Below are 24,562 nucleotides of genomic sequence, written 5' to 3'. Positions count from 1 at the left end.
TCCCTCGCCGATATCCTACCCAGTTGTTATTTATTTATTTATTTTATTTTGCAGTCTGGTGTAAACCATCCTATCGGCATTTTCCACCTCCATTTGAAAGTTGCTGAAAACAACACTCTGAATGGGAGGATGAAGAATTTTCCTTTTCCAACACGCTATCTCAACCCGCCCCTCCCCACCCCCTACCTCCGCCTGCCGACATGCACACCTCATTTAATTCAAATCGAAAATCTAAGCGAAGGGAAAAGCGCCCGGCTTGAGCATTTTCTCCTGTGTTTCCTTTATAATAAATCACCGGGCGTTCTCTTTTCATCAGGATAGATATCACTTGTACGTGACCCAACATCCATTCTGGGATTCTGACAACACACTCCCGTTTTGTGCTGAATAGGCATTACTTTGCTACTGAATTATGACGGCCCATAGGCAAAGCAGACCCACCATTTGACATGCGGCAGCAGACAGCCCGAGAGGTTGCCCTGAGTATTGTAAAAGTGTCGACTGGCCTTGGAAGGACTGGCTGCCGTATATCATTTGCAGCTGCAGCAGCCAGAATGTAAGTTGCCACTAATGTCCTGCAAGTATCAGTTCATACAAACAGAGGAAGCTCGAAAGCCGAGTAGCCCTGTTGTCATCCAAACTGGAACTGGACCAAAGGATGCCATACCTGCAGAAAATATTTAGAATTCGAACCTTCTTCATACATTATATAATATAAGATGACCTGCAGAGACCCCAGAAAAATCTCAGAGGAACTCACTTTAGATAATCAAGGGGAAAAAATTGCTCAGTGAGCATTTTGCGCTTGCAACGTACAGTCGCTTTCAACACTTGCCAAAGAAGGACCAACCTTAAAGACTGTATATGGTGTTTGTATAAAGGATAGGTAAAAAATTAGCTTGTTAATTTTTTTTTGTCCAATCAGATGTCAGCTTCGAAGTGCCACCATTGTCTTATAACCGTGCCACTTTTTCAAATAAAGGTTGTTTTTTTTTAAGTCCATCGGCATAATGTGGCCAAAGCTTACACCCTCCCGCAGCGAGCTACATCTCTTCAGCCTCAACCCCGATCAGCCTAAATGGTGAACTTCCCTCCATTTGTCATATTGCGGTTAAACCCGCTGAAACTTCTTCCCTTCATCTTGACTGGTTAACCTTTCAGTGACAGCGGTTACTACAGTCACGCTGGCTGATGAATCCAAACTGCCCCAGATTTTTACCGTATTGTCGGCACTAAAAGGCTCACCTAAAAGCCTTCCATTTTCTGAAAAGCTCACAGCGCCCCTTATATTCCAATGCGCCTTTTTCATGGTCATTACGCTAATGTTTCAACCCCAAAATGGCTCCTTGCTCGAGACATGCTGACAAAGCAGAGTTCAAACTTAAGGCGATGAGTTACGCAGTTGAACACGGAAATAGAGCAGCGGCAAGAGAGTTCAACGTTAACGAGTCAATGTTATAACTTGCTGTTGGTTAAGTGAACATTGTCGCTGCTTTATTCAATACGTTTTACTGACATTTGATCATTCTGTTGGCATTTTCTTGAGCGTAGCTCCATCTAGTGATGCATTGTAGATTGCGTCTTAGAATGCGATGCGCCCAATGTATGAAAAAAAATTACAAAATAGGCTATCATAATCCAGTGTACCTTTTAGTGTGGAAAATATGTTTGTTGGCAATGGTACAGCTGCTAGGTAAGGTACCAAACGCACGGCCCACCACTGCATTTTATTCATCACAAGTCTTAACTTGTTTTTACACTTGCATGACTGTAACATTGTGATTTTTCCAGTCTAACCCTTGGAACGACAGGAAAAAAAAAGGTTTCAAAAACCAAACCACTCAGAGGTCAACAAGGGCCAAAACAGAGAGAAAAAAAAGGGCTTTGCCGTTGTTCGTATTTTAGAGACAGAAAATGCAAACAAATCTGTGTTGCATTTCGTTTAATGATTATTTTAATGTGTCGGTATAAACAGTGAAGACCGCAACCTTTCGGAAATGGATGACACGCACATGCTTAACGTCGACAACATTTTCTCAGCCCTTTCTGTGTGAACAGGGATTGTTTTGACAATGTTGTCTCGAAGTGGAACTTTTTAAAAACATAAAGATACAGAAACTTATCGTACTCCTCCTGCGTGTACGAGATTGTTTCTTCACATGAAAAACACTCTAGTTGATCAAAAAGCTGCAAACACCGAGCAGTATCTTGTTTTATCTGAGTCAATCCAGCTCGGTTGCAATTCCACACCGTCACCCAATACAAAGTGAGATGAATATACTGTCTGGCTCTCCCTTTTATATTCAGTCAATTATCTGTCAATTCTACACACCAATCTCATAGCTGATCTTTGGTTTCACGGCTACATTTAATGCTTTTCCATTCGAAACAAGATCAAGCTGCAGCTGGGACTCATTTGGGTCAATGGGAAATGAAATCAGAAAAAGCCCCGGCTGGTGAGTGGAAGAGATGGTGGCAGGTGACTATACTTTGGTGTCATGGCCGCAGGCGGAAATTCGGCCAAGACAGATCAGACTGATGGAAAAAATAAAAAGAGACCACTGCTAACAGCCTGAGATCAGGTGGTGACAATTATAGCCTTTTTGTGCCTCACAGATAGAGTTTGGCTCTTGCATTCCTAGTGGCTCTGGCACCTGCTGATGCTTTTTAATGTTCGAAATCATTAAAGTGTCACATGTATGCAAATGCTTTTTCAGCTGGAACCATTAAAGCTTAAGTGCATTGTGATGAATATCTCGTCGAGGCAGAGAAAAGCTGCCCCGTTTCAACATACAGTGTACGGCACACTCGCCCGCACTAAATTGACTTCAGCTGAGTCTCTCTAAAGGGCAGCCGGGTGATATGCATCCACTCGGTCAAATGCAATTTGGCTGTTTTAAAGGCTGCACCTCTGGTCCAATTCGTGCCTCAACGTGTTGTACTGCTTTGACAAACAGGCAAAACGAAAGGAATAAGACACAATCTGACGTGTTTGAATATGATCATGTGAGTTATGTATCAAGTCACCGGCAAAGGTGTCGTCTTAATTCTTTATAGAATTGAAATGAATGACCTCAAAATGGGGTGGCACGGTGTTCGACTGGTTAGCACGTTGGTCTCACAGTGCAGGGGTGCAGGGTTCGATTCCGGCACCGGCCTTCCTGTGCGGAGTTCCCATGTTCTGCGTGGGTTTTCTCTGGGTACTCCGGTTTCCTCACACATTCCAAAAAACATGCATGGCAGGTTGATTTGGACACTCGAAATTGTCTCTGGATGAGAGTCTGAGCGCGGATTGGGTGTTTGTCTATGTGTGCCCTGCGATTGGCTGGCAACCAATTCAGGGTGTACCCCGCCTATTGCCCGGAGAGGCTCCAACACACCCCCAACCATTGTGAGGATACGAGGTTTAGAAAACGGATGGACGGATCTAAAAATAAAGTTATGAAAAAAAAATGGTGGAACTAAAATAGCCTCAGATTCGAATATTGCAAAGCCAATTGTTTTTTAGAATCATTAAAAATAGTATCTCAACTCTCAAGTTTGTTCGGAAACGCAGCAATTAAAACTGAACATTTTGCATTTTTCTGCTGATGTGTGCCACAATGACACAATTACTGTGCTGTAATGTGCCCAGGTTGTGAAACCTGACATCTTATGGTCGAACATATCAGGTCTTATCACTGACATTTAACTAAGAGGAAACGGTGGAAAGAGCCTTCAGTGTCCCTTTACAAGGGCAGGTTACTTGCTCCTGCAACCCAGAAGAAACCCTCAGGGACTCAAATAGTCATCTTGTTCTTGGGTTTTACTCTCAGCAGAGTGATTCATTACCCTGACATTGCAATCCAGGCAGCATACTTTTCTCCCTTCTATGCTGTCTGTCTAAAAGCTACAGAAGTGATCATTTATGAATAAAACTTTAACTGAAACCTTTTCTATATCTTTGCCACTGCAATGCTGCATATTAACCAACGCTATCATGGCCAGTACAAAAATCCGCTTCCATCCACACCAGCACGCAATGCTCTATAAACTACAAAAAACGTGCATCCGACATTTAAACGGTCTCCAGATTTGTTGTCCTTTTTATGGAAGTTTCCAAAAAGCTCAATTAAATGGCTTCTTTTTTTAAAATCGGCTGCACAACTGAAGGAGCGGGCACAGCGTTCAAGCAACAGCGCCAACGGCAACAGTCAAGGACATCTAATTCACATGTAAAGGAAGGTTTCAAGAATTATTCTGGCGCAGTTGCATCATGCTGGATTTTATTACTTATCTACTGGGTAGCATTGAGAACCCGAGTTGACTAAACCTTGCGTCACCTCAGAGTTTAATTAACTCAACTGTTGGGTAGCAGTTGAGCTGACGGCTATATACCAGAACGACAGTTTACAGTAAAGCTAGCAGAGGAATTGTGCAGTTTTCCTGAGTAAGGACATCCGATAACGACAGCAAATTCAATTGGATTAACGATGCAACAGGCCCATAACATACTCGCACCCTTGCAGAATTCCAAAATCCACTACAAGAATTGTATTTGTAGTAAGGAAGACCTGCATGAAAACACAGAGGTCCTGATTTACTAGGATCGCAAATCGCATGCACTGAATAGCATGTTTGCACTAAAAGATTGCACATGCTCTAGGCAACAGATTTGAAGAACGATATTTTTTTAAGACGCTTTCGGCAACTTAGATGATTCTACCAATGAAAATTTGGGGAGTGCATCACAGCCACAAAATTAAGTTGAAAAGTGCAAGCGCCAAACATGACATATTGACAGCTGCTCTGTATCGACTGCTCCAGTGTGCTGTCATAACCAGATGCAGAATTCAAAGGAATTTTGTCATAGGTCATAGGGCATTACTCTTTTGTGTGACTGGCTCCAAATCAGCTCTTACATCATTCAGGATATCACTGAACTGTATTTGCTGCCATCACCTTGCATGTTGGTTTACAGCTGCCTTTCAGAAGTGCTATTTCACAATTGGGGGGGGGGGGGGGGGGGGGGAGATCAGTCTGCAAAATTGCTCTCGGGTTTGATGAATCACAAGACGTGAGCTAAATCAATCAATTTGCATACACTCCAACTAGAATGGGCGAAATGAACTGCGCAGCAATTTGGCAGACTTGATCCTGGTTGTACCCAGTTGACAAGCCAACTTCCACTTCTGTTTACGTCAGCGATCAGGTTTGCGCACCGGGTTTGCAGGCGCAAACCTTTAGAAAATTAGGGCTCCTTGAGAGACACGTCCAATATTTTGGTGATCTCATCAAGCCACGCAAGAAGAGCAACATATTGGAAACAGCTCTCAGGACGTTGCAAGACCCGTTCAAAAGCACAATGATCGGCAAATTGTTCATTTTTCAGAGGCTCCTGGCAACGATGAACCCGTTCATTCATTCATTCATTCATATCGGAAAGAGTTAAAATGCATTCCCTCTTCTAGGACAAAGCCTTTGCCCAGACTGCCTCTTGGACATGTGTCGGCTTGATTTAGATGGGTCTGATGATTGTGAGCAGCCTGATCAGCAGTTATGCTTGAACCACAAAAAGAACCCCCCCCCCTTCCCCACTGTCTGCACATTTAAATATTATCTAAGACAGGTGAATGCTGCCAACTAATATATTTTACACAGACTTGGTTCTCTATAATCATGTTTTAGACTGGCATGCCCAAGCCATATGGATATATTTTTCATGGTTTGCAAAATGAGGGGTGCTGAGGTCGTAAGATCCACTCCAGTACATCAGAAACACGAACATCAGAAGGACAAATTTGAGTATTGCACAGTCTATAGTAAAGACAAAAGATGACCTCATGATGAGATTAGAAGATCATATTTGTGGCCAAAATTGTTTCTCTTTCATTCGTCATATAAATTTGTCAAACACTTGTTTGTCTTTTGAATGAATACACAAATCGGGTTCTCCACTTGTAAATTCGGAGCACCTCACACGAACAAGAATGGAGGAAAATGAGAGTCTTAAGAATTGCCGTTACTAAGAAGAGCAGAGTAGGCAAAATCACAAGTCACTAAACTAACTTTAACACCTGTGTCGTTTGTCCATTGCTATATACATAAATATTTTCTATTCCATCCCACTCAAGTGCTTACTACGGTAATATTTCGACCCCAAAATGGCTCCTTGCTTGAGACATGCTAACAACGCAGAGTTCAAACTTAAGGCGATCGGATACATAGTTGGACACGAAAAGAGAGCAGCGAAGAGAGTTCAACGTTAACCAGTCAAAGTTATAACTTGCTGTTGGTTACGTGGACTGTGTCGCTGCTTTGTTAAATAAGTTTTACTGACATCTGATCATTCTGAACCCATTTCCTTAAGCATAGCTCCATCTAGTGGAGGCATTGTAGATTGCATCTTATAATGCGGTGCGCCCAATGAATGAAAAAAAATGACAAAATAGGGCATTCATTGAAGGTGCGCCTCATAATCCAGTTCACCTTTTAGTGTGGAAAATACGGTAGTTGTAAATATATGCAGTGCATACAAAAGATATGTAAATGTAAATAAATGTCTGGAGTTTACTAATCGGATCATCAAAAGTGGTCGGGGAAAAAAAAAAACCTGATTTAGTGATTTTGTGCCGAGGAACGTGCCCGGGTAAAGCCCCCCAATCAAGCTGCCGCATCCAGTGGTTTTAAACGGGTCAGGGCTGACTGCTTGTACTTGTAACGTTGTGTTCAGATGAAAGGCCTCACACAATTGTCAGCTTACACTTTGGATTACTTTGCATGACATATCAAAGAACAAAGCCATCGCTCTGCAAAATAATTCCGCCAGACCCGCCAACAGAATAGCAATGTACTTCTATCGGGATCAGATCTTATCACTTTACATGACCGAAATGCTCATCAGTGCTTCCTACCCACTAATGTGTCAGAGATGTTGGGAAGCGAAGCACGGCTACGTCTGCATCCATATCACATGACATTTTCCGGATGCTAACAGTTCAATTGCATTATGCAGTTCTTTGCAGACCCGACTGCTTTCCACTGCTGTTCCAAATGATGTTTAGGATATTGTTAAAAAATAGACAACATTTTTTGGGAGATTTCAACAATATCTTAGATTCCATAACCAGAGAGAACAGGCAAATTCTGTCCATGGCAATCCTGATTTAATCTGTAAATGTGAAATAAATCTGGTCGATAATCATCACGCCACACTTTAAGGCATCATTCATTGAATCTCAATTCTGTCGTTTCTGACTTGCTTCAACGTAAATCCTTTCTAAATTCATTTGCTTGGAAGCGATGCCTATAAGATGCGCGCAGAGACGTGCGATCTGAGCAACAGAAGGCTTCAATAAACTTGTTTAGCAGAGAGACATTAAAATTAAATTAATGCGGCAGAACATGCGTGATCATAAAATTTGCAAGCACTAGGAGCTTTATCCCTGACGATACGTTTCCGTTTACTGTACATTCACTTCTGCATTCCTTGCACTCATTTAATTAACGTCACACTTCATTAACGTGTGCTTTTAATGAAAAGTCTGCTTTGCACCACTGTGATTTTTAAAAGCAGCTAAGTGGAAAAAGGTTGCAATACAAATTTTCGCAACTGGGAGGAATGCAAAACTTGCATCTTTCTTGTGCAGTGACCGTATACTATACTGCTCTATAGTAATTTGTGCATGTGCATTTGTGCATCCCTTGGGTCAAAAAAAGTACTATTTCCACTGAAAACAATTGGGTTCATGATAAAAAAAGGGCTTTTTTTTGTCTGTACACAAAATAATGTAAGATGCACCCACAGAATATAATGCAGCTGCTCATCGACAGAGTTTGGTTCTTACAGCCGTGACATAACCTGAATCCATACATAAATTCAAACTAGTCTGCACTTAAACAGTAGCAAAGTTATCATTACAGCGAAACAAAATCATGCTTGCATCAAGAATGTTTTCACAACAGGGGACTTTTCACTGTAGTAAATTTGATCTCAGACGTAAACACGAACACACACAAAAAAAACGTATATGTGTACTTTTTATTTTTATTCCAATAGTGCATAAGTATGAGCATGCACTCATTTGACATTTCATATAGCCAGCGTAGAAAGAAAAAAGGGAAAGAAATTTACGCTCTGCATTCAGCATTTACATTCATTTCTTGCATAATATCTTTTATTTTGCTTCCTCGAGCTTTTATTTTTATTACCTTCATCCTGTCTTCAAGCGTTAAAGCTTTTCTTATCTTAACTCCTTGGTATGCAAAGGTCTGTTTTGTCATCATTTTAGCAATGCATCGTTTGTGCTGCATCTGAAACAAATACTTCCTGTACTACTGAGCATGTGCAAACCAGTGTGGTGGTTGCTGTTGCCGTTTCCGAACGAAGCAGTCGAGTTCGCTATGGCATGCTGAGGTTGGATTATACTTTTGCGAAAGGCTTGTTTTCGTTGTAGTGAATCTAGTTGTGAGGCAAGAGCAGAGAAAAAGATTTTGTATAATGGAACAGGGGGACTTTTTTATTGTAGTGGGAGCAGAAAAGTGGGAATGACTTTCATGCATGAAAATGCACACACTAGGGAGTATTTTCGTTATAGCGGAGTTTCATTGTATATGGTATGCCACTCAAGTTTCGGCTCCAAATATGAAATAAACGTAAAAAACTGAAAACAGAATTGGCGCAAGTCCCAATGTGCTGCGCGACAAGATCCTCATATATCATATTTTCAGAATTTGTTTTTGTTTTCGTTTCATTGAGAGGAGGAACTATGCACAGTTTTTTGGTAATAGCTTAATGTGTGTGTTACAACACATCTCCATGTTTGACCCACTTTTATAGGGCAGCCATCTTTTGGTATGTGAACACATGCATGGTAATGGAATGGTTGCAATCACTTCCGAGCAATGTTTTGCCACAGGCAAGCTCTTGGACAGATTCTCAGAGGAGTGACGCATAGATTACACTGCACGGAAACTTTGATTTGGAAATCCATTTGATCGAAAAGAGCTTGGACCCCCCACCCCCCTCCAGCCCCCCCCCAGTGCAGACAGCCACAACACCTACCTCCAAAATCAGGCCTTAAACGGATGTCATATCCCTTCAGCAACTTGTCCACGGTAGTCTTGGCCACAGACATTCCGGTGCTTCCAGTGGAGCTGGGGGCAGAAACCACAAATGAAAATTTACATATTAACAAAAGGCTGTCATGAGTGTTTGTCATGTGGGCATTTCTTTTGTGAGTTTACAATCTCTAAAATGGACAGAAATACACTGACTGACTGGTTAGAGATACAAATGATAAAGTTGTCCTTTGCAGGTGTAACGGTTGCAATCTTCTGGAAAAAAGATTTTCATACAAGATTTTGGAATCTGTCCCTCTCATTTAAAAATTTATGAGGCCAAAGCTCCATCGGGGTCTGGTTCAGTACTAGTCTCTGTTCTAGTTCATTTCAGATGTTCTTGATATGGTTGAGGTCAGGGTTTTGGAGTTCTAATACAAGCATACCTTGAGGAATTTTGCTATATGCGGTGGGCCACAGTCATGCTGGAAGGTTAACTTGTCCCACATTTTCAAAGTGTCTTGATGAGATAAATAATCAAGAGGTTGTAATCCTAATCGGCTGGGAGGCAATATAACATGAAACGTGTAATTGACATTAATCTTACGTTTGGGGTTCAACCCTTTCATGGACAGCGGTTACTATACTTATTGAGGCATGAAATGGTTAAACCAAAACAATGCAAGTCAAAACTGAAGAGAAATGCACAGCAACAACAACAAAGCATCGGTGAGTTCTGTATCTCCCTAAAGGAGTGGTTCGAGGAAGAGTGAGGGCTGAAGCTTCACTCGACCATCTCATAACATGCACAGGCCCTGATACAGCTCGCTATCATGTATATTTATGTCATCGGTTCAAGCAATGAATATGCAGCTGTCTAGTATTTCTTGTAAGCAGGCCATCCAAAATAGTAAATGTTCCAGTCATAAGGCTGCATTTGCATAATCGCATGCAGGGTTACAATAACCGTTTCACACGATGCTGTCGAGACACAGGTTAGGTTGGCCGGAGCGCGGAGACAGAATATCCAGCATCATTTAGTCAGCACGAGCCTGACTGACATCTTTAACCCTCCCGATACGTTGCTTCTCAGGAATAACAAGACCGCTCCGCAACTTCCGGGCATGTTTAATTCCCCTAAACCGTTAAAAAAATAATAATAAATAAAACAAGAACAAACAAACAAAAATCTTAACACGGCTTGCAAAATGTGTGAAATATATTATTACAAGGTGCATTTTATATGCTGATTATACATTTAGCAGATGTATTAATTAAAAATAAAAAAATGTATTTTATCATAAAATATTTGACCTGCCACTCAACAGGGAGGATAACATTTTTTCCTTAAATTTCATCAACTCAAAAAAGACCGGGGCTCCAGCTAACAGGGTAGGTGTGCAATGGGATTTAGCAACAAGGGAACGGGGTGGGGGATAAAAATACCTCCCCTGGTAGGAAGACGATAGCCAGCGGCTTAGTGAGGGGATACGCTGCTCAATTAGCTCGGATAGGAAGTGCAGCTGTTCATCAAGCTGGATGCTCACACAAAACCTGTGGGTTGGACACCCTAGGGCATCATAACAAGAGGGAGCTGTATGACAACTGACAAGATTGCCCACCTGGCTATTTTCCCCCCTCCCAATTCCGGAATATATTCTAATAGAGATGTCAAAAGATGCAATCAAGCCTTAAGAAATGATTCTTGAGGCGGTGGGTGACTGCAGACAAGGCAAAAGAGCAGGCCATAAGGGATTCACCGTACATCACTGCCTTTAACGACAAAATTAATTGTCGGGGGGCCGGGGTAGGGGGTGGGGGGGGTTCTGCGTGCTGTGATTATGCTTTGTGTGATTCAATGGAAACACTTGAAGGTGAAGATTTAATTGAAATCTCACACAGTGCTTTCTGACTGACGTAGAAGATGACCAATGGGGTTATTTGTCGATTTGTTATAATAATATTCAAATGTTCAATATGCATTATGGAAATAAAGCAACAATGTTTACTGGGATCAGGCCGATGCAATCAACTCATCAGTACCTTCTGCAGCCCCCCCCCCCTCCCACTCCCGCCTCCACGAGGTCTCCCTCTTTAGGTGACTATATTGCATTATAATGCACGGAATTGTGAACATTGCATTTTGGTATCGAGGAGGTGCACACATGGCGCGCGCCACGGCGGCGTCTAACAGCGCGCATTGGAAGCAATGGCACTAATAAGCAGGCCTGGGCACCCCTTTATTGCGATTTGTCACATCTCAGCCTCTGATTGACCGATAATCACATCGATTAGTGTGAAAGGTTTTTTGTTTTTTTTTTCCCGAGTGACGTTTTCTTACCTTTGAATAAAGCATGCGAAGGACAAAGCCGCCAGAGCAGAGAAAATTCCACATAATTTATCTTCTTGACGACCCAACATCTCCACAAATCCTTATTTCTAGTATCTATAATCCAACCAGTCCAGTGGTCCCTCCGGTAAATGCACAAACTAAAAACCGGGCAATGGGGGTTCAATGTCGAGTAAACTAGCCTACATCTACGCATGCGACGTCTTCAAGCGGGCTTCTCGGTGTCAAAAAATCTTAATAATTGGCCCCCGCTATGGAAATCCGTGCAGGTCACAGAGCCCCTCGACCAACACCAACAGATCGGACATCTTGCTCAAAAACAAGCGCACGCACTAAATGTTTTTTTTTTAAAGCCAAAACACTATGTCGAGAAACAGACAGAAAGTAGTCTCAAATCGGTGGATGAAATTTCCCGGTCCAAGTGTGCACAAGAGGCATGTTTGCAGCTGCGGCAGCGGTGCTACGCGGGAAACCAGACGTGCTGTCGTTCAACCTTTATTTCTTTGAGCTGGGAGCGGTGGACCCCAAAAAAAAAAGGAAAAAATGAAATCTTCATTCCCCGCTTGCTCTCTCTTGTCGCTGCTGCAGATGATGATGGAGATCAGCGCAAAGTCACTGAGGGGAAAATGCACATTGGGGAGGAACGGAGGAGGGGGTGGAGAGGGGGGGGGGGGTAAGCAAATGGGTAATATCTGATGCAGACGTCACAGCAGCCTATATATCACCGCTCTCAGAGAAAGAAATTCCCCTAATATGACAACGCGTGGATTCGAGATCCCCCCCTCACAGTTGCGAAGATATTAATGAAGTCCACTTGTCTCCCGTGCGGGTCCAGCCTCAAATGGCGATTGGACACCTTCACGCGGTTCACGACTCGTCTCCTCCTTGAACCACCGCACGAGTGACAGACATCCAAGCATCCAAAGATATGGGGTGCATTTCTCCCCACCCTCCTTCACACCTTTCATCTATTTTAAAAGTTCTCAGCTCCGAAATGAAAATAAATATCCGGCTGGATGGGGAGGAGAAAAGAGGAGGAGGGTGAGTGGGGGTGGGGGTGGGGGGGGACACCTAAGGTGAATTCCTGAGCGACAGCCCGCTCATGCGCTCAATTGCCTGTTCTCTCTGAAATCCATGTTTTAGCGTGGCGCGTGCGTTCTCCCGCTTTTACGTTCACTTTTGTTTCATAGGCGTCAAATACCCCCCCCCCCCCCCGTTTCCCAACTCCCACACGCACGCGCGCGCGCGGAATCTGTGCTTTACGCACGGCGCCCCACAAGAAAACATCAGTGACGTGTTTCAATTTGTCTCCATGAACGGCTGTAAACAACCAAACCTTGGTGGCGACGGCTAACAAGCGAGCGGACGCCACCATTCGAGGAGCATACAAGCTTGTGTTTCATACAGAGGAGGAGGTTTTCTTCTGGGATCGCTTTGCTGTCCAGTTGCTAAGCAACCTCATTCGGCACTGATGCAGTTGTGGTGATTCGAAGGCTATGCGCAAAGGCTCATTTAAATGAATAGACCCGCTCCTGTCACCGCCGTGCATGGTGTCAGTGGGACAAAAGCAGACAGCAACCGATCTACCATGTTTCCATTTTGTTGAGAAAAAAAATAGGAGGGGGGTGGGGGTCTTCGCAATAAGACGGACAGGAAATCAAACTGGCTACAGGGCCGCTATATATACATTCTTTTGTGGATCATCAGCGGACGCTTTCTCGTCACACTTTCATGGAGGTTTTATTTTCAAATCCAACAGTTGTCATCTGTTGCCGGAATTTCTCAACAGCCATTTGCCTTCGTCCGCGTTATTGAGGCACAATTTACATGTGCATGACGAAACAGCATGAGCAAACAAGAAAGGGGGAACACTTGAAACATCAAGTAGCATGTCAAAAGCTCCATGTTTGATCTCATATGAGACAATTCTCCCAGGATCTTTCTGACTCATCAATATGCCTTATCCGGTTTCAACAGTTTTTAACTTTTTACCCAGTACACGCAGTTATGCCTATGTGCCCACAACGTGAGGTTTACCTATAGAATGGAAGCGCTTTATTCATAATTCTGCATTTACAAATATAGAACAAACCCGCAGCAGACGTCGTTCTTGGAACTGTTGACAAAAATTCAAAACCAAAAAGTGGAGCGGAATGATTTTCTTTGGCGGTCAAGATGCTCATTCCGGCTCGTTATCGTGATCCACATCATTTGGCACGACTCACACAGAGCGATGCAGACCGGACAAGACGGAACTTGATCATTGCTAACGAATTAACTTTCAACTTGCACGCACACCAATCGACAACCCTGAACTTGCTGCGACCAAAACAATGCCACTCATGGTCTTCTTATCTTAGCTTTAAGTCTCCATATATATAAAACTGGTTACCATTGAAAGCCACAGACAGGCTTTCAAAGACATGCACATGCAAAAATAATCATCATAATAATAATTGAAAATGAATTGAAAATTGACAAAAGGGCACTTTGGGAATCAATGTAAAAAGGTGTGGGTGCTACAGCGCTCAAAGCCCACCATCTGCACTTCAATGCCAGTGAGTGTTATTTGATTAGTTATGTGATTTTTGAGAGGAATTGTACGCACCATAACGTTGCTTGCAACACTCACTTCCAGCATACCGTAATAATACATATTGATCACAACCAGGAAGCCAAAAGTCTGCAAGGTATACTCAGTTATACCTCTAATATGCTTCTCAGAGTGTGAGAAGTGGTATTTTCCGATGTGGACAAAGTTTGTAAAAACACAGGACGGAAGGGAACGACAGCTGATTTAATACATTAAGGAATGACTTTGTTGTGATTCAAATCTGGGTAAAAGTCTACAGTTTCATGTAATGCCTCCCATGGGAGTAGAGGTTTGTAAAAGTTACTGTACATCAATACCTAGTTAGGACTACCGAGGTGCTCCTACTTTTTAAGCATTTTTGTATGAAATAAATATAATAATGGTGCTTAAAGAAAACACGGTCATGTTGATGTACAAAATAGTTTTTAGTAAACACAACAAGAAACCATTTTCCAAAGGGTATATTCACAAATATTCACAAATTATATTTATATTTATTCAATAATATAGCTGAATAAATTGTGAATATATTCACAAATGTAAATGTTAACGTGGAGTAGGCAACGCTGCTTGTGTCCTAAATTATTACGAGTGTTTGGGATAACATAAATCAAAAGTTATCCAATCACAGAAAAAAATTGACAATCCATCTAATATTATACCAGTCAAAATCTCTGTAATATGACCTACAATGTTATTTTTTTTTTAATGTGACTGTGTTTGTGAATGGTTGTTTGTCTATGTGTGTGGCTGGCAACCGGTTCAGGGTGTCCCCCGCCTACTGCCCAAAGACAGCTGCGACAGGCTCCAGCACGCCCGCGACCCTTGTGAGGATAATCGTTTTGGATCACGGATGGATGGATGAACTTGTTCAACACAATTTTTTTTATATGAAACTATTCCTTGAGTCCAGAATGTTACAGTGGAGAAAATTGGCGCCACAACAGCAATGTAGATGAATACAAAGATAATCCACGAGAATGTTTGTGGTGTACCTGGTCACTTTGTCTGATATTAGCACTCCCTGTCATAATTCGTTAACTGTTGTTGGAATTTATGATCTGGGGATTCAAGATAACGCGTGTGCCATGCTCTCTCCGATTTTGCTTCATTCACATGTTGCATAACATGAGAGTTCCCGGGTCAACCTTGTTGCTCTGATATAAATAGCATCACATGGTTAATGCATTGGTGTCTTCCAGTCATTCGCTTTTCCTCTTTCTATTCAAGTCTGTCAGTCAACCTAGTCGTCTCTGGGAAACATAATGGGTCCTATTTTTGGAGACAGGCACACATGCGCTGGGCGTAAAATTAAGCATATCTTCATCTTCGTACTGGCAATAATCCAGTTGACCAAATTGGGGAATTTGGCAAACCGCACTGCGCTTTGCTTGGCTTTCCGGCAGAAAGAGGGGGTTTTCTATTCCATGCCCTCGGCGTGCCCGACGCTTTGGTTTACAGAAAGTAGACGAGACTTGATACCAGGCGAAAACAGGTCGAAGCTGTGGTACAGGTGGTGTCGTGTGATTTTGGATGGATTTGATCCAGGCTGCGCCGATGTGTGTTGGACGTCAATGTATTTCATTCATAAATAGGACAAATACAGTTAACTAGCATCGAACCCTCTAAATCACTGCAGAAATCAATTAATCCAACGGATTGATCACAGCCAACCCCCCCTGGGTACTACCAGGCTTTTTAGAGGATTTTGACCTTTCGTCGAAGGCAAGGCCCACAAAATATCGTCTTCTATGGCTATATAAACATGGAACCCACCAGAAGAATGATTAGACTCTATTCATTAATGAATTACATTTTTAAGGGGTACTAAACATATTTAGTCATTTTCAGCAGTAAAAACTGAATATTTTGTCCCTCATGAAGATGATAACTTGTACAATTAACACTTTAAAAAACACACTTATGCTAGGTTCACACTGCAGGCAAATGCGACCCAGATTGGATTTTTTTTGCCCGTATGCGACCTGTTACAGATTTTTTTTTTCGTAATCGCCTGAACTGAGTTGGGTGATCATATCTGCAAAGCTGTTTTGGATAACAGTGTCGACTTGATATTTGACTTTAATTTAACTCCACTTGAAACACGAAGCATTAAGTGGTGATAGTCGTAATTCAGCCACACAGACGGCTCATTTGTTAGGAGTGACAATGATGTGACGTCATCTTTAGTAAATGTCTTCCAAGATCAAAAAGCCTCACCTCATTTCCCCAAAATATTTACACCTCATTTCGCATTGCTCCTCCGCTACATGCTGAAGCACATCAAATTGTTTAAACACTACATTGTGAGTGATGTCATGTCGGGTCTCTAAGGGGATGCGTTTGGGTCACACACAAGACAGAGGTTGAATCTAATATACAATGTGAATGCTTATACACACAAAAAAATATAAATTCAGCATTAAGACCTGCGGTGTGAATCGAGCCTTACTGTTGACCGAAAATGACGTCAGTTGTGTTCACTCCCACGCAGCGCAAACACCCATTTCTAACTACGTCATGCCATGAAACTGACCCATGCACATAATTACGCTCCACTTTGCACTAGACTTGTGATTGGCACATGAACGGGGCCCAATATGGTGAATTGACTAATTGATGAGACTGTGCATCTGTGATTTTGTCAAGGAAAAATCTCACACACTACAAAGACACTATGTTTGGTACACCCGATGACTATAATAATAGTGAAAAAAATGATGAAGAGACTTTTATTGATTCCTCATGTTTTACCTTATTTTAATACTAGTTGACCACTGTCTCTTCTGAGTTGCATGTTGGTTGAGAAAAGCTATTCCTCAGAGACAATGAAAATGCATGCGTTGAGTCACCGTTGGACATTCAATCACTGCAGCAGGTGTCTCCAGACAAATGCAACCCATACTCTTAAAATGGGAGTATAGTGACTCACGTTACCAATCAAAATACCTAAAAACACGGTTTCTGTATGGTTTTGACAATGAGAGCTTTCGTGACAGCTGAATTGTATTTGCGTTTAACTATGCGACATTATCTTATTTTTTTCTACATGATTGTTTCTTCTGCGGTGGGCACGGGACTAGGTCAAAACCAGCGCAGCCTTTGGACTGTGCCTTGTGCAGACAAAATGAAGGTTCGACCACAACGTATAACCGCGCCCTGTCGTTGGCATGATGATGAGATGAGGGGCTTTGAACAGCTAGCGCGCAGCTCGAAGCAGGACATCCAAGCAGGCTCCCAGCAATTGTTGCTAAGCTACCAGAAGAAGCCCATTCAAAGTGCTGCTCAGGTATTGCTGGTTAAAGCTGAACTGCAATACAATGTTGCGAATAGCTGCGAGATGTTCAGATAGGATACTTGAACCCCAGAAAATAGGGTTAGGTCAAATTTTCCAAACCCCCCAAAAAAGATTCCATCACATCACATTATCATGGAATCACATAAACAGCTAGAATGATGCATCGTATATTTCCTGCCTAGTATTGATCAAAAAATGCCTAATACGTATAGTCCATGATGTCTGATGGAAATCTTCTTTATTATTTATGACCCGAGAGTGGCACGAATTACATCCATCTGTGACCATTAAATAGAATCATAAAAATGAAAGATGCACCGCTTCAATATTTACTACTTGGTTTTCATGCGCAATTGTTCAACTCAGGAGTCTGATTGCTCCTAACGCAGAGTACCACCGTTCCGATGTAATTCGAAATGAATGTCCTGATTGACCATGGAGTGTTGGCCCTTGACAGAAATCAGTGAAATCAGGCCATTTTTTTTCCTTCTAAAAAAAAAAAAAAATCAATAATGATGGCATGAGCAGCTTGTGCCCAAAGGGGCTCTGGATCACACTAATCAGCCAACATAAAGGTTAGATGTGTCATACCACTGTTGCGTTTAATTCTCACTGGGTATTTCTGTGCCCTTAGAAGTGGAACCAGGAAGTTCAACATCCTACCATTTGGATTTCGACCACATTTTTACCTCAGAGAAAAGGTGTCACACAAAATGTCTCATTGGAGACTTCATCATCGAAAGAATTTTGGTCTTGACACTGGCAAATGGGTAACTTATGAAACAAGTCATGTTATTTGCATTGAAAAAAAAACATCCTTTTTTTCTGCTGTCCTTGAAATGAAAATGTCTAAAGCCTGGCACAACGGACCTTGGCACAGAAAAAAAGAATACCAGCGCCAAAGAGAACATGACTTCCCTTCTACTTCCAGGAATATTATATGCCATCTTTCATAAATAATATCATGTGTTGTAAAAATAGCACACATGAACACATTAGCATCCAGCCCTTATTTCCTAACGGTATTCAAAGTGGGATTTCGGCACGGAGCTCCAATAAGAAAGGGTTAATGAATTCCTCACACAGATAGATATTGCCATGGAAACAGCCGCGTGACTGCTTGCAGCTTGTATACACACAGGAGGGGGAAACAAAACAATGGTGCCAAAGGTATTTTAAAATTCAGAGAGCAGCAGCTTTCCAGTGAACATGGCTGCATTTATTTTAAATGTTTCCCTCAGTCGTAAAGTCTCAGGCATGGTTACCTTGCGCACTCGCACATGCCGCCTCCCTCTTGCACCGGCTCATAATCTTTCAAATTCAAAGCCCGGTGATTGGCATTGGACATTCAATTTGCAAAAGCCACGGAATGAATTCATTCCAAAATATGAGGTCTGAAGGGTGCTGGATGGAAAATAATACCCTGTTCCGTCATTTCCTTTGCAAGAACCGAGAGCATGCACACCCACCTGCATGCGTACATACACTCTCCCGAACGCAATTCCAGCAAAGAATGATTAATTTACAATATGAAACAGACTCGAGTCAATGAGCCTCACAGCTGAGCTAAAAAAGTAGGAGTCGAAGGCTGTGAAGTTGTCGTCAAATCCACAAAATGGATGCACGGTTGCACACACCTCCACTTATACCGTGCAATACTCATTCTTCCCTCATCGTTACACAATCGTGATTTTTTAAAATAGATGCGATATCAACCCTATGCTGTTAATCCAAGAACCTTCTTATAGTGCCATTAGGCATTCTCCTAATAGTGAGTCAATACTCGAGTCTGCCCAAATGGAGTCTCTGCTTGAGTCTGCAAATATGACTCCATTGGTTGGCTTGTGTAGCCCTTCCCCAAATAGCACTCAGTAGCTGAAGGAAAAATAACGGTGTTTCAATTCATAAATATTTTGAGATGCATCGAAAAGCTTTTAAGTGCTCGCAGAGGACTTGGCTTGGTGATGCAAGGAACTGTAGGGGAAGCCATCTTGGAGCAGGTGCTCACTGTAGTATAAACAAATACATTAAAAGGATTAATAGGACTATGAATGCATTGAAACAAAAATAGATGGCCCTTGATTTTTGCGCAAGTGTGTGTGTTTGTGTGTGTGTGTTCATGTCTATTATGAAAGAAAAAGTTCAGTCGCATTTTTTTGGTTCTATTAGAATAAAAGGGGTTCTGCAACTAACTATACTCACTTCATTGTCTGCCGGTCTGCTGTCTGTCTTATTTGTACAGTTTCCCGATTCCTAATTTGAACCTGCGCATGGATATACTTTTTGCTTCCATTACTGAGCCGTACTCATCAAGACTAATTAAAAGAGGTGGACTTCAGAAATCTCCCTCATCACACAGTAGGAGGAACTGCGGTCAAGTGTAATTATACAGCAGTGAGCAGACCATAAATGCATAATAATTTACTAGTAATTCCTTGTGGGACCCAATCCTCTGCTGTGGGTTATTTAATTGACAAGATAGCTTTACAGTTGCCAGAAGTTACAAGATTAGGCAACTATCATAGCTAATCAGAGCAGCACAGAGGAGTATGTCATTAAGAAAATCAGTGGGAGGCTCTGTGACAATGTCAGCCAGGTATGTCAAGTGATCTTATCAGGTTTGCTAAATGAGGCATGCATGGACACGATTAATTTTTAGGGCCAGGCACATATGGTGACATGCAGCAGGGGCCTGTGGAAGGTGATTTCAGTTGAATAATGTCTGCTTCTCTTGGTTAATGGAAAGGTAAGTGGATTTGAAGCTCAACGGTCGTACACAATCTCACTGGCTAACCTCAGTTTCATTTACATTTTGGAGAAATGTCACAGGAAAGAAAAATAATATGTCAATTGGTCAAACTTGGTCAATCATAAATGTTTCATTAATTGTGGAGTAATGAGTTGTTTTCTTCATATTTTTATGTTTAGTATTTGGTAAATAAGTTTGACACTATTTATTAATAGAAACTACAAAACACTGTCACTGTTGGGGTGCAATGGAATGTCAATGTAAGTGAAATGCTCACGAATATTTCCGTAAGTCGAGGGTGAAGCGAGGTCTCACTTTGTGCTGAGGCAGGTTAGACCTTGTGTTGGTATTTTTGCTAACGTGCGAGCGGGAAAAGCAAAGTGCATTCAAAAGAGGGAGTTTTGCGCTGTTGTGGGCGTGAACACAGCCAAGTTGATTTGCATCAAAATGAAGCAGCTACTCTCATTCCCTTTCAAACCCGCATTTGAGAGGTGCACAATCTTTGACATGGCAAAAGCAGAAACTGATATGCTGAAGTCTGTGCAGGAGGTTGAAGCACTGTGAAGTGGGCATTTAGAGATTGCCTTACAGCCCAAACATTCATGTCACCACCCCACTCCAACAAGCCCCCACCAACACACATACATACTTGTGAAAACCACACTGCAGTAGACTTTATAGTTTCCTAAAAAACTGGGGCTGGAGACTATCCCAGGCGTCTTTGGGCAGTAGGCGGGGGACACCCTAAACTGGTTCCTAAGGGAACATTATTTCAATAATTTTATTTGCAGCATGTCAACTACATCACTCTCAGCATATACGGTAGCTTGATGCTATGTAGCAATTACAAAATTCATTTACGATCTTATTAACTTGTGATGGGCGAAAGCAGAAAATGTTCATTCGATATGATACCAATTAATTGTTGGGCCATTTTTTTCCCATACAAAAACCAAAATAGTTACTTTGTGTGATTTTTTTTCCAAACACATGGCAATAACATTTTAGTGCTAGCAAACATTATGAAGCATATGTAAAAGCATACACCTCCAAAGCATACTTGAGCTTCAGAACAGCCACCATTACGATCAAAACAAGAATGAATATACAAAAAAATAGCATTAACATGACTTAAATATGAATGAATTAGACAAAACTAATTTTTCATTCAAATGAAATCTACCTTTGGTGACCGGCAGTATGTCCTGACAGAGAAGCAAATAAACAAGAACTTAAATTATAAGTAATTAAGATAATTATAAATGGAACCACAAAAAATGCCGCCTGTGTGGCTGCATGTCATAAATTCCAGGCCTCGCTGTTGTCTATAGCGCTTATTTACTTTTGAATCAACTACAGATTGAACTTTTACTAAATGTGACTCCCGTTGATACGCCACGGCTGGAGCACATATGGAGACTGTGCCGTGTTTTATAGTGAAGCCATGCAGCTTGACTATTTGACCCCCACGAGACCAGCGGGTAGTAGCAGAGCATTGGGCATTAACAGACACTAAGCTGCAAAGATAAATTATTGTACGGATGCACTACGGCGTAGAACAATGAGCTCAGAGCTGCCGCACTCCAGACATTCAACTGTACAATATGTCCCTGGCTGATACTGCACTAAAGGTCACTCACAGGGGCAGGAACTTAAGCCAGAGAGACATCTGCAGGCCACTGTGACATCGATGTTACCTCACATGAGCAAAGGCTTCATCGCAGCCAATCCATCAGTAAAAAAGCAGGGCATCAATCTCAATCAGGGTAAATCTTTTTAAGGAGCAAGGCTGTGGCATTTCATTGACAGCAAATGATTTTTTTCCCCCATGAAATATCTGTTTTACATTGAAATCCAAATAGCTGCCAGTACAACATAACATCTAAAAGTGTCTGTCCAGGGTCATGGTGCTCTCAGTCTCTAGTTTGCCAGTCGACTTCTACGGCATACCAAATAGGGGCGTTTGATCAACTGAGCCCCGAGACACACAACAAGTGACTTGACCCAGGAGAAATGAAAAATAGAATCCGCGCAATTGTGTCGAGCGACGTTATTGAGAAGGTCCAGTTGCCTTTCATGTTAAAAACAAAGAAATGTGCGCAATAATCACAACTGCGTTTGTGATAGCTCATAATGAGTGTTTTCTGAGAATGCTTTGAAACCTGTAAAGCCTAACATTTGTTGTTGTTGTTGTTGGACCTTTCACTGTGATTTACAATCAACTGTATTACAAATAACATTCGATCAAAGTCAAACCGCAAAGCCAAGAGCAAATATAAATCTTTTCTTTTTTTTACTGCTCCGACAACCAAGGTCAAGGGCATGCTCATCATATTCACCGAATCTCTTTTCACACACACCCGTTATCAAACCTTTCATCTTACAGGATGGCATTTCACCAAAACTCTGAGGGCTAACTAATAAATTTGTGCTGCAGTCGATCAACATCAACATTTGTTTCCAAGGATAGGGGACATACTTTGACAAAATTATTGTGTTTGTAGTTCTAACCTATGCATCAATTGCTAAATTGATCACATTGTCAATAGCATTGTCAATATTGGTCGTCGTTCATAAACTGGCCACTCTTTTCACAGAATTTACATGAAAGTAATGACAGTGGCATTGCCAAAAATGGAAATATTTTATTGTGGTGCATTTGTCATTAGCGACAATTTTTTTCCCCTTCCTCTGATTGAGTTGACCCATCCTCACTTAAATCACACAAGACACAACATTGTCCTTCAACGTCGAGTATATTTCGACAGTGATGAAATCCCTCCCGTGAAAGAAACAACAAATCAGGACTGGTCTGTCAGCAGAGCTCACATTTAAGTCCTAATAGCAATTTCGTCCGAACCCTTGGGATGACATCATAAAACTTTCACGTAGATCCTTCCACAAGAGCAATAGTGGAGACAGTCAATGCCTGTTAAGCATGCTGTCACCGCACATATATTATGGGACGGGTGGGCCTTGTTCAGTGGACCATAGTGCCCCTCCAAATTAATTATCTGGAAGCTTCTCACAGCCTCTCTTGCTCAAACACATTCCCACAAGGAAGTAAAAAGTGGGAGGGGGCAGGAGTGTTGATACCTCGCCAATCCAGTCACAAATGAACAAACGCAGCATTTCCCCCAACGCACCTGGATATTTATACCGAATCGAATTCAAGAGCAGATATCATACTGAAAATGAGCAAAAAGTAGACCACAAGAAGTCCACACTAAAAAGCGTAAATTATTGTATTTGCTCTACTAAAGTGTAAAAAGAAAAAAAAAATCTGTAAACCCCTAAGCGTCCGCCCCAACCAGTTTACTCTCCTCCTGTCAGATTATGAATATTGTATTCCCCAAGCACATTCATACATTATCCAAGTATTATTCAGTTCCTGCTTTTACAGTGAGGGAGAAATGTTATCCTTGAGGTCCCTAATTTTTGTGCCAATATGCAAAACAAATCTCAAGGGTTCGTGAAAATAGAACAGATTCATCCTTCCTGACATGGGTTGTGAGGGAGAAACGGCGTACTGTATATAATGCTACAGGAAGATATACTGTATCATTTCTCAACCTGAAAACATCACATCGGATTGAACAGAAACACCGAAGACTGAAACGCAGTCATGCAAGCCGGGCTGCAGATGATTGTGTTGCATTATTGCTCCATGCAACCGAAAATTCTTTTTTTTTTTTAAACGTTCAGTTGCATACCATTTCCTTTCCTTTTTTTTGTTGTTTTATTTTTCAACGATGCTTGGAAAAAATGCTTCTGTGAGACATCAAATGATTTTTTTTACGATTTAATCAAATGATTGATGAAACCGACACCCCTGACAGACATGGCTAGCTAACAATGCTAGTATACATTTTGCTAAAAATCTATTGGCGAGTTATTCCTCCCTTTATTTTTCATTTTAAAAGTCAAACACTTGTCTGTACGATTCAAGACTGGCCAGGTCAATTTATTCCAATGTTTGCGTGCTCTATGCAAATAGATGACATTCCCTGTACAAACAAGCCACTACTACATTATCCGGTTCATACGCTCACGATCCAAGTAAGCAGAGGCATCAGTCGTTTTCTTGTGACACAATTCAGATGATAGGAGACACAACAAGGCAGCATTATCTGCCCAGTTGTCAAGAAGCTAATTATGCCAACAGTTCTCATGTGTGACGCTAACATATGCACAATTATAGTGGCATATTGCCACTTTCAATTCAGTACTTAACCCTTTTATGGATTTTTGCTGTCGTCTCTTTGTTCCTCTGTGTAGATAATGAATCAAGACGTTGTCCTGGTGAGGAGAGAATTAAGCTGTGTTGACAGTTAACTCTACATGGGCTAATTATTTGAGACACTTTAAAGTTTAGGCGGAACTTTTTCTTAGCCCTATTTTTTTCCAATGGGCTCTAAGATTTTGCGCTGAACTCTAAATAGCAACGTTGAAAAAAAAACTGGAATAATTCTGCTGATATATGTTGCTTTTCCTGATGGAGAGTTTCATAAAATGTCACTTATTCGTGCCCTA

At 41.7% G+C, this 24,562-nt stretch overlaps 1 protein-coding gene across 2 annotated transcripts in view; it reads right to left on the bottom strand.

The window, feature by feature from the left end:
• Positions 1-12,542, bottom strand: part of gabrb4 (gamma-aminobutyric acid type A receptor subunit beta4) — a 46,186-nt gene extending 33,644 nt beyond the window's left edge. Inside the window, exons 1-2 of one of the 2 annotated variants that reach the window (XM_052047412.1) lie at positions 11,381-12,542; positions 9,044-9,135 (exon numbers count right to left, since the gene is read on the bottom strand). In XM_052047412.1, coding sequence (XP_051903372.1) covers positions 9,044-9,135; positions 11,381-11,460 — 172 coding nt within the window. In that variant the 5' untranslated portion in view covers positions 11,461-12,542. The remainder of the gene's footprint in view (positions 1-9,043; positions 9,136-11,380) is intronic. The other variant, XM_052047411.1, reaches the window with a different exon arrangement.
• Positions 12,543-24,562: the final 12,020 nt, after the last annotated feature.

This window comes from Hippocampus zosterae, chromosome 16, assembly GCF_025434085.1.
Source record: "Hippocampus zosterae strain Florida chromosome 16, ASM2543408v3, whole genome shotgun sequence".
NCBI lineage: Eukaryota > Metazoa > Chordata > Actinopteri > Syngnathiformes > Syngnathidae > Hippocampus > Hippocampus zosterae.
Note: the sequence above shows the minus strand (reverse complement) of the source record. Positions and strands in the feature narration are given on the sequence as shown.